The sequence below is a fragment of the Balaenoptera musculus genome, chromosome 1 (assembly GCF_009873245.2).
Source record: "Balaenoptera musculus isolate JJ_BM4_2016_0621 chromosome 1, mBalMus1.pri.v3, whole genome shotgun sequence".
Taxonomy (NCBI): domain Eukaryota; kingdom Metazoa; phylum Chordata; class Mammalia; order Artiodactyla; family Balaenopteridae; genus Balaenoptera; species Balaenoptera musculus.
Window position 1 is genome coordinate 180,625,174 of NC_045785.1, and position 10,286 is coordinate 180,635,459.

Here is a 10,286-nt window from a genome sequence, read left to right on the forward strand (position 1 = left end):
AATCAATGCCTAGGGAAGCCTAGGGAAACACATTTCTCTGAACCTTCCTCCTCCTCCAAATAACAAACATGTTCAGTATCAACACAAACATCACAGATGATAGGAAGGGGTATAAAATATATGCCGTATCATGTAACATGCAGAGATGTGGCACAGAACTCTTTCTAAAGCAAACCTGGGTGTAAATGCTTCATAAATAAAGTGGGAACTACATTTACCATTCTAAGGTGGAACATTGTGCCCCCATTTTCATACAGGTGTGTCTACTGGGAGCGCAGACAGTCTTGAGAAGAAATGAACACACGCTAGAATAAGGTAAGGGTCAAGATCCAAGAAGGCTCTTTCAAACAAGAGATGCAGTGAATGAAAGTTACTTGACGTGCCATGACACTGACTCCCAAGTGTGAAGATCAGACGAAAACTGAAACGGGCAGATAATCTATTCAAAGTCTAAATGACACTCTAATCATCAAATGTGTTTGGAAACGATTTGTACTAAAATACTTTATCAACTCTTAACTATACAGATTTCCAGCTCAGATTATGTTTAAAGGTATATAAGAATGCACACACATGTAACGTGAATAGTACAAAACAGCTTTCTTTTTTTTGTTTGTTTATTTATTTATTAATTTGGCTGCACCAGGTCTTAGTTGCAGCACGCAGGATCTTTGTTGCAGCCTGCAGGATTTTTAGGGATCTAGTCTCCTGACCAGGGATTGAACCCAGGTCCCCTGCATTGGGAGCGGGAAGTCTTAACCACTGGACCACCAGGGAAGTCCCACAAAACAGCTTTCTGAGCCTAAATGCCCAAAGGCCTTACTAACTAATGGATGATTTTTAAACCTGGGGATGAAGGAGATAAGGAAAGGTTCTGGTTAATTCATGATCTGCTTTACCCGGTAATCCGAAAGCTATTTTTTTTTTAACATCTCTTTTTCCAAGTACTGTTTTTAAATTTTAAAATAATTAGATTCACAAGAAGTTTCAAAGATAATACAGCAGGTTCCCTTCACCCAGTTTCCCCCACTGGTTACATCCTATACACTTGTAACACAAATCAAAGCCAGGAATGTGACATTGGAACAAAGTACTCTAGTTCTACCTCTAAACACATGTGTAGACTTCTGACATGACCAGAACACAGAACTATTCTATTATCACAAAGATCTCCCTTGCTCCTACCCCTTTATATTCACACCTGCCCCACATCCACCAAAGCAAAAGCTGCACAAACTAGTGTTTACTCTTCCTAGATGACTATTTATTTTCTATTTGAACCTGGTCTAGTCTATTTCATTTCTATAAAATTTGGTCTCCACCCTTTGAATTAATGTCATGAACTATTAATAGATCCTCATTCTCAATTTTAAAAACAATGTAATCAACTGGAACTTCCAGACTTATTTCCTTTATTTGATAATTTGGTTTGACAAAAAAACACAAAAAACAAAACACACACAACTGATTTATGGTGAATTCCTTTTTCTAATCACAGTTGCTTTTTCCATAGCTTTACTGAGGGTCCCTCCTCAGGCTTCCACGTTTTGAACACTTCTCAGATCACTAAGCAGTCTCCAGAGCCTGATAACTAATTTATTATTCCAACACAAAGGAAATTGGTCTGCAAAACAGGATGCCGATTTATTAATTCACTATGAGATTCACTATAACAGACCAATAGGGTCGTTTCAATCAGCACCTACTAAGAGAATCCAAATATGATTATAGGTAAATGCAGATGCCAAAAAAGGGGTGGTGATGGTCCAGGGTCATCCTTCTGTACCACTCAACAATCTACTCTCGTCCTCAGGGATCAATTCCTGCCCTCATTTTCTCAAAAAGCTAAGAACACTTACAAAACGGCTACTCTTCAAGCCTGAAACACAGGGTGAGGGTGGGAGTCAGGAGTGGTGTTAATTTAATTCTAGTGCCTGAAGTTACCTCCTGGGCTTGTGCTAATTTTCTCAAATTTAATTTTGTGGAGGGTAGCAGGATAACTTTCTCTCATCTTTCGGACAGGAAATATAATTTTAGTTTGGATTTTGCAAATACTTAGCAACATGAAACCACCGCCCATTCTTCCTTTTGGTCCTCATTTTAGTCTGGGCCAAAGAACCAGGCCGTGAGGGCTCCCCTTCCAGCTGCCCTCCAAGCACACATCACCTGTAGATACTCAGCCTTTTCTGGACGAGCCCAAGCGGGTTATAAACAAACCTGGGGTATTTTGATCACTTTCTGGCATCTTAGTTGTGGCGATTACGCTGAAAGATCCCAAGACTAGTTTGACAAGAGAAAAAAGGTCCACGTGTCACCTCAGAAGACCAATGGAACACCTAGAATGAAAGTCCAGAGAGTGGAAAAGGCACCTTCTTCCCCGTCTCCGCATCTTGTGGGAGCCTCCTCAGCTGCCTAAGGTCCACTTTATCTGCCGGGCAGGGCCGGTGGGGCTGCGGAAGGCCGGGGTCCGGGTCCGGAGGGCGACGGCGAGGTCGGGGGTCTGGGCTCGGAGAGCCAGGTCCAGGACCAGAAGGCGGGATCCGGGGTCAGGGGTCAAGGTCCGGAGCCGGAGAGCCGGGGCTGGGGTCGGGGTCCAGGTCCGAGGGCAGGGATCGGAGGGCGGGGTCCGGGTCGGGGGTCGGAAGATGGGATCCAGGTCCAGAGGGAGGGGTCAGAGGTCGGAGGGCGGGATCCGAGTCCGGAGGCCGGGGCCCTGGGTCGGAGAGGGAGTCAGAGTCCGGAAGGCCGAGGTCAGGAGGTGGGGGTCGGGGTCCAGGACCGGAGGGCGGGTCCGGGGTCGAGGGTCGGAGGGCGGGGTCCGGGTTGGCGGGTCTGGGCCCGGCCAAGCTCGGCGGGAGCAGTACGGACCACCCCGTCGGCCCAGCGCCCCGCCTCCCACAGGCGGCAGCCATGGCGGCCTGGCGGGTCCCGGTGTCCGCGGGCGCTGCGCTCGGGTGGCTGCCGTCCGCCGCCCCGCCGCCAGAACCGCCCCGGGTCGGAGAAGCGTTCCGACGGCGCCTCTGCTTCACCCTCTGCTCCGCTTCGTAGGGAGACCGCAGCGGCTCCGGGCCTGACTCGCAAGGCGGGCCGGAGGGAGCAGCGAGGCGTCCGGCGAGCAAAGAGTTAACAGCGGCGGAGCGGAGGATCTCGGAGCTTCACGCCGCCGCCTGCGCGGTGAGACCCCGCCCCGTCCCTCCCGGGCACCCGGGTTGCTCTGCCCCTCCCCGCCCCGCCCGGACCGCAGCCCCAAGGACCATGCGCTTGCGCAGTGAGGCCCCTCCTCCCCAGACACCCCGCCCCGCCCTCCCCGTCAGCCCCGCCCCCCGTCAGCCCCGCCCTCCCCGGCCGCCCGGTGATAGGTGTGCCTGCGCGTCCCCGGTCTGGAGAGGGATTGCCGGAGGCCGGTGCAGTCCTGCCTCGGGCGTCTGACGGCGTGCAAGCTTCCCGCTCAGAACTTTTCGCTTGAAAACTGGCCACGGTTTCCTATTCCGGGCAAAGAGTTAACGTGGATCTATCCTGAGTATGAGCGCGACTCCTTTCTGATCAGTGTCCGAGCTAAACTCCGGTCGCAGTCTAGGGCCCATCATCACTGTCCTCTGTGTGTGTGTGTGTGTGTGTGTGTGTGTGTGTGTGTGTGTGTGTGTGTGCGCGCGCGCGTGTGTGTGTTTGGGGCTGGGGGAGGGGTGTAAGGCATTGATAGAGGAGGTAGAGGAGCTGAGAAATCACAGGGAAATATGTGTGTGTTTATCTGCAGTATCAGTTAAACACTGCCATGCAATGATTTCAATAATGAAAACATAAAACATGAACTTATTTTTAATTTATTTTAATTTTTGCTATCATCCTTTCGTCCTTTCCACCTATCGGAGCAGAGTTACAAAGGAAAGTATAAATAGGCGTTTACATTTTTACTAGACAATCTTGAGCTGTGTTTTCTTCTGGTTTGGGGATTTGACAATTGCTTGTTAGCACCAATATCAAAACTTATCACCTCCCTTAACGCTTTCTGACACAGACTACATACGTTTAAGGGTAGCATGTTTAAATTTGTATCATCTTGAAAGAGCAAGTGAGTTCTATGATAAAGATATAGAAAAGATGCAAAAGTAGCCTGTTGAATACAGTGCGGGCGACCAGCACTTGACATGACTAGTGTTATTTGGCCTGAACCAGGGGAGCAGAGAAGAAAACCTTGGAGGTTGCCTAAAGTTGACGTTTTTTTTCCACAGGCAGTTAGTAGGCCCTGAGATCCACTTCTGTGTTGAAACTTCTGCACAAAGACTCTTTAGGAAATGACTGGCAGCTTTTGATGGTTCTTGTTTATACTCTTTTTAAAATAATGTGTAATTTGTTCCCATACTTCACTATATAAATGTGGTAAATAGAAGCAAAAAGTGTCATTCTCTATAGAGCAAACACCAGTGGCCTGGAACGACCGGCTCAATCAGCCCGGGAAGGGAAAGAAACTTTTTCTCACTCAAGGAATTCACACTGTTTCATCCGTGTCAGTATCGCAGGTTAAATGGCTGTCCAGGAGACCATAAGCAAACCCAATAATGAGCTGCTTGTTTTTGTTGTTCAACAAATCAGAGCCCCCTCCCAGTGGTCCTTCTTCCACACCTGCAGGCAGGTAGCTCTCTTACGTGTGCTGACCTGCATCACTGGGCATCTTGTTCTCCAGTCGGACTGTCAACACCTTGCCCTGCCTTTGTCTGTTGCCACCACTACCCGAGGCTCACTTACTGAGGACAAATTACGTTTGTGTGGGCAGCCATCAGAGTTTCCCCGTTGACTTGGAAAGCAGGAGAGCAGCCCAGGCCCAGGAGCAATCTGTCAGGCTCTCAGGTTCCAGAAGACCCCCAGCGATGAAAAGTGGAAAGAAGTCTGCTAACAGAGTTCCCAGCGTTCTTTTGCTTTTCTTCCAAGTCTTCCAACACGGACTTTGTAAATAAAGAAGCGAGGTCTTGACAATCGGTCGTTCTAAAGTGGTGTTCAGTGCCGCTGGTTTCATGTAATCTGCTTCTGCGACCCCAAAGGATTCGGGAGGCCCCTTAGGCTGGCCTTGGGACTTGATTGCTGGACTTCTGCTGCCCTGGGCTCACTTTGCTGGAATGCCTTAGGGGAAGCCTAGGCTTGAACTCTAGTTTTCCTTTTACTCCATGCTTTATTCATGACGCATCGTTGATGAAAAGCTGAACCAGAACAAAATATTCAGCCGCTAAGGAAGACACTCCGAAGTAGTTTGCGGCATACGCAAAAATACATGTAAGAAGATATTTAAGTGTCACGTGTATTTTAATGGAAAGGCTCTATGCAAGAGGGGTGCAGAGTTACTGTGTGGTAAAAGGGTTAGAGAAAAAGCCCAGGAGACAGTTCCCCTTCAAAATCTCAAGGCTGAATAATATCACTCATGTGGCCCAAATCCAGAGAAGAGGTTGCATTATTTGTCTTCACACAGCGTGCTTGGGACACCTTTTTAAGACTATGTTTGAATGCAGATAGAGGATGCTTTCTTGACATCTGAAGTGCTGTAGTAAAAGCTGCTCTTGATCAAAGTCGTGAAAGCAGTGAGTGTTAATATGTTAAAATAATACTTTTATTTTGCTTAAAAATGGCACTAACGACACTCCAAAAAAAAGAAAACAGCGCAAAATGTGCAGTGGAGTAGCACACGATGACGGTAAGGAAAAGTGTTAAATAGTAGTAAAGGCAGTACTTTTCTCGAAGGACTGTTGGTTTTGATTAGCACATTTTCTGTAAGTTTAAATCATTATCCACATATTTTAAGTACTGAAATTGCAACTGCAACTTCTGAGTGAAAGTTCATTTTCAGCCTCTTAAGCTCTTAAAGTCATTAAATCACCTGTTATTAAACTTGTTACCTAGAAACTGAATGAAAAATACCTGAGCAGTGGTTACATCGTTATTGGGTATAGAGGAGTTCTTGTTTTTCCATCAACTTCTCATTTTTCTCAAACTGTATATTTTCTCCTTATGTCACATAAAGTTGGATCGTGTATAATGTTGGAATGCATTCAGTCCTTAATCGCAAGTGCCACGAAAATTACTGGGAAGAAGTTTAATATTGTTTGAAGAAAACGTTGCAGTATTTTATGAGTAGGAATGATGGTGAGGAGATACGATGAATATTGAGATGAATGAATTGTTTGATTTCACTACTCTTCAGGCTGGCGGGCTGAACTACATGGACCCAGCTACTGGCTACATGGTGCTCACCCGGCTGGCCCACTTGCAGAGAGGCAGATGCTGCGTCTCTACCTGCAGACATGTGAGTACCAATTCGGCAGGATGGCAGCAGTTTTTGGCGCTTCCGTGACTTCGTAAATACCTATTATTTGAAAAACAAGTCAAATAAAAGTGCTAAATAGAGCCTGGTGTGCACTTTTCACAGGCTACTCTGGCCATGGACAATGAAGTCCTTAAGACCAACAGAGGACCTTTAAAGTGAATGGAATTTTGTAACGTTTCACCGTGAGCATCAGTTCCTTGAAACGCTGTGTTTGGAAATTCATGGGAGTTCTTTATTACGAGGAAACTTTTCACGAGGTTTCAAATAAGTTGTGTTTACTAGGCAAGTAGAAAGAGGGCAGGAAAAGAAATCCGGAATATTGCAAACTAGATCCCAGGAAGCATTTATTTTTCATTTTTAGCTGAATAAATAGATACTTGCCCAACATTGACAGGTGGGTTTTTTATAATGATAATGATTTCCTCCCTCCGTGTCCCTCCCTTCCTTTCCTCCTCCTCTTTCTCCTCCTTCTCTTCCTCCTTCTCCATTATTATTACTATTATTATTATTATTACTACTCCCCCTTCCCTCCTCTTTCTTCTCCTTCTCTCCCCGCCACCCCGCCCATTCTTTCTGTGGTTGTTTTCTACTCTGTCTTTAAAAGAACCATGAAACTTGCTACTCCAAACTCAGTGCTGTACGTTTCCTAAAATGTATATTTCAGCAGCCATATATCTCTGTGCTCACTGATTAAGATGAACTTACTATGTAATACTTCCCTATTTTGAACAAAAAATAAATGGGAATGGGTTCTGCACTCTAACTTTTTAAAAGCATACTACTAGTAAGGTAAATTGTTATACAGTTAAGATTATAAACAGATAACCTCTGTTTATAGACCACTTTGACTGTATGTTTGGGGGCAAGAAGGAGTTATTTCCTCTAACCGACCTACTTTCTAATCAAGGAATTGACATTAAATGCCTGTATTAACAGTAGCCAGTATTGAAAAATTAAGCCTTCACTTTTATGGATGTTCCTACCTGTGCCATTAGCTGTTTCTAATCAAACCCATAAGAGCTTTGCCTGAATTGAGGACTGGAGGATTTTTTAAGGGTGAGGTTTTGACAGTAAAATTCTTGAAGTTGGAAGGATGCATTTAGGAAGTGATTCTTGGACCCTAATTAGAACCATTTGCCAGACGTTGCCATCGTTCTCCTCTTAGTCTATAGGAGGCAGATCAAATAATCTATAGAACGTTATTAGCAGTCTCTTTTTTTCACCATGAGAAGTGTACTTCTTCAAGATGATTGTTAAATAATTCAACAGTAACTTGTTTTATTTCTTTTGCAGTGTCCATATGGTCAAGTCAATGTTAAAGATCCATCCAAAAAGAAGCAATTCAATTCATATTTTTATGTTTGAGAAGAATTTCATTTCTGTTCTCCATCTAATTGAGCCTTATTAAAAAAATAAATAAAACCTTAATCCAGAATTGCTTTCTGTGCTGTTAGTACTTGAGCACTAGTTTAATCTTAAACTTAAGCATATATTAATCTTAATCTTAAACGTGTATTAAAAGAACATCAATAAAATTAAAAAGCTGGCAAATGTTTGTGTGTTTCTTTTCTGAGTATAAATTTATTTATTTATTTATTTATTTATTTATGTTTGGCTGCGTTGGGTCTTCGTTGCTGCACGCGGGCTTTTTCTAGTTGCGGCGAGTGGGGGCTACTCTTCGTTGTGGTGCCTGGGCGACTCATTGTGGTGGCTTCTCTTGTTGTGGAGCACAGGCTCTAGGCACGAGGGCTTCGGTAGTTGCAACGCACGTGCTCAGTAGTTGTGGCACACGGGCTCCGTGGCATGTGGGATCTTCCCGGACCAGGGCTCGAACGCTTGTCCCCTGCATTAGCAGGCGGATTCTTAACCACTGTACCACCAGGGAAGTCTCTGTTTGTGTGTATCTAAAGTGGCACACTGATAATTATTTTCCTTTCTTTTTGCTTCGTTATCAGACATATGTCGAAGAAAGAAAATAATGACTGTTCCATTAAATAAATAGCAGCAATTGGGTCACATTAGTAGCTCTTGATTTTTTTTTTCTATAGCCTCAATTCTCCTACTGTTTTCTCCTCAGAGTTAGCAACCCAAGGGAGCTTGCTGGCAAATAGAAGAGTTTGAATACATTCTTCCTTTTATTTATATCTTGAGCTATAAGGAGATTGATATAATGCTATATCATGCAGCGTATGAGTGTCCAAGAAGGGCCATTCTGCGGCGAGAAATGCTCTCATCTTCCATCTGTTCTCCTAATAAAACCTTTAAATCATTCTGACTTGGGGGTCAGGCTGCTTAAGATGCTTCGATTAAACCATTCTTTTTTTCTCTCCCCCCCCCCCCATTTTACTCCTCCATCTCTGATGGCACTTTGCAGGCTAATCTGTTTTAGGATGTTTTATTAGCTTTACACCCATTTCATTCACTGCTGCGAAGACCCTAGGCTTCAGTCTCCAACCCAGGTTCTGGGTCCCCTCCCCACGCCTCCTTTTCTGTTTCTCTCTGAGGATAGCAGCCCCCAGGAAGCCTTTTCCTTGCAGGGGAAAGCTGGTCAGTGAAATGGAAGGCTGGCTTTACCCAGAGCTGACCCTCAGCTTTTTCTCCCGGCAGAATCTGAATGGTTCTCCAACATCTCAGAGGTCTGCCTACGTCTCTGCCCGTGGTCTTCAATGAAGGTTTTTGCCTAAAGCTTTCTAAAAATCTTAAGCAGCAAAAAGACTCTGGTGCCTTCTCCCATATTTGACTCAAAACAAAAGACCTAAACTGTAAAATGAGTGAAAAGAAGCCCATTAAGTCTCCAATGTGCCACGTGTTCATTTTATGTCAAATAGTAAGTTGTCTCCCAAAACTGTTGGCAGTGTTGGTGCCCCAGTGTTTCTGACGCTCCTAACGGTGGTTCCCTCAACAACACTGCCCCGGGCCCTCCGTGGATGGAAAGAGAAGTGTCTGTGGCCTGGTGTTGCCCTCTCCAGGAACTATTCGGAGGAGAACAGGAGAAGGGATCGGCATTGTGACAGAGGAGGCAGTCAGCCTTTCCAGAAAGGTTCATGGACTCCTGGGAGCCACTTTCCTTTCCATTCTTAGGTCAACAAGCAGCCAGCTAGCTCCATGTTTCCCACTAGATTTGAAGATTACCAGAGACATCTTCTGGGTGGGAGCCGTATGGGGCTTTCTTCAGCAGTCCCAAGAGGAAAACCAGAAGGAAATGGAGTGGAGAAGGCCGACTTTCTGGAGACACAAGAGGAGGAGGAAAGCAAAGAGAAGTGTTCTATTTGCTTTTTGCAAGTTCACTTTGAGGCTCCCCCACCCCCCCGCCCCCGCCCCCGTCCCCGCCCCCTCGTAAGGCAGTGTTTTGAGAAAGCCCCTTGGCAGATGGGAATGAGGTAAGGGATGCGTCCCTCCTAGAGGCAGCTCTTTCCTCCTCCCAGAGCACCTCCTGCAGTGCTGAACTGGTCCAAGACGGGAGGACCCTTGGCGTGGGACTTTGTGACTCTTCCTGGCAGAACTTCTAGGCTTCCTGGCAACAACAGCCAAGGAGCCGCCGCTGGGGTGTGGGCGGGGAGGGGGACGCTCTGACTCTTTCCTGCCTCTGGAGCCGGGGAGCCGAGGTCTGAAGTTCTCCGCCGCGGTTCTGGGGAGATGCTTGTGAACCACACGTCGGGGATGGCAGCAGCGGGTGCTCCCGCATTAAACACAATACGGCCACGTAAATGGGCCTCTCGCTGCAAGAACTTCAGGTTCTATTGTATTCGCACCTTGTAAAGTAAAAAGTCAGGTTTCTTACTGGGTGTGTGTGTGTGTGTACAAATACACGTGGATGCCGAGAAATAGACTTCCCAGTTTAAATCAACTCCGCTGCTACTCCACTTTTAAGGTTTTTGGAGACTCCTGCCGCCGCAAGGCAGGCACCATAAATCAAGGGAGATTGATTTCTAGATTGTTTCTAATACTGAAAGACCCAAGGGAAGCTGGGGGTCTT

General features: G+C 45.9%; 1 protein-coding gene across 2 annotated transcripts; it reads left to right on the plus strand.

Moving 5' to 3' along the window:
- The first annotated feature begins 326 nt into the window (after positions 1–326).
- C1H1orf53 (chromosome 1 C1orf53 homolog) lies at positions 327–7,852 on the plus strand. Of its 2 annotated transcripts, none has more exons than XM_036835093.1 (4): positions 327–2,750; positions 3,049–3,174; positions 6,188–6,289; positions 7,604–7,852. In XM_036835093.1, the coding sequence occupies exons 1-4, from the start codon at positions 2,646–2,648 to the stop codon at positions 7,673–7,675; spliced, it is 405 nt and encodes a 134-aa protein (XP_036690988.1). In that variant the 5' UTR covers positions 327–2,645; the 3' UTR covers positions 7,676–7,852. The 2 variants fall into 2 exon arrangements, with proteins under 2 accessions (XP_036690988.1, XP_036690996.1); XM_036835101.1 differs by lacking the exon at positions 7,604–7,852 and adding an exon at positions 6,413–6,568 and having other exon boundaries at positions 330–2,750.
- Positions 7,853–10,286: the final 2,434 nt, after the last annotated feature.

Coding starts and splice junctions, on each gene's coding strand:
- C1H1orf53 (XM_036835093.1), top strand. CDS start 2,646: ATGGGATCCAGGTCCAGAGGGAGGGGTCAGAGGTCGGAGGGCGGGATC. Junction 2,751..3,048: donor TCAGAGTCCGGAAGGCCGAG/GTCAGGAGGTGG, acceptor TCCGCTTCGTAG/GGAGACCGCAGCGGCTCCGG. Junction 6,290..7,603: donor GCGTCTCTACCTGCAGACAT/GTGAGTACCAAT, acceptor TTTCTTTTGCAG/TGTCCATATGGTCAAGTCAA.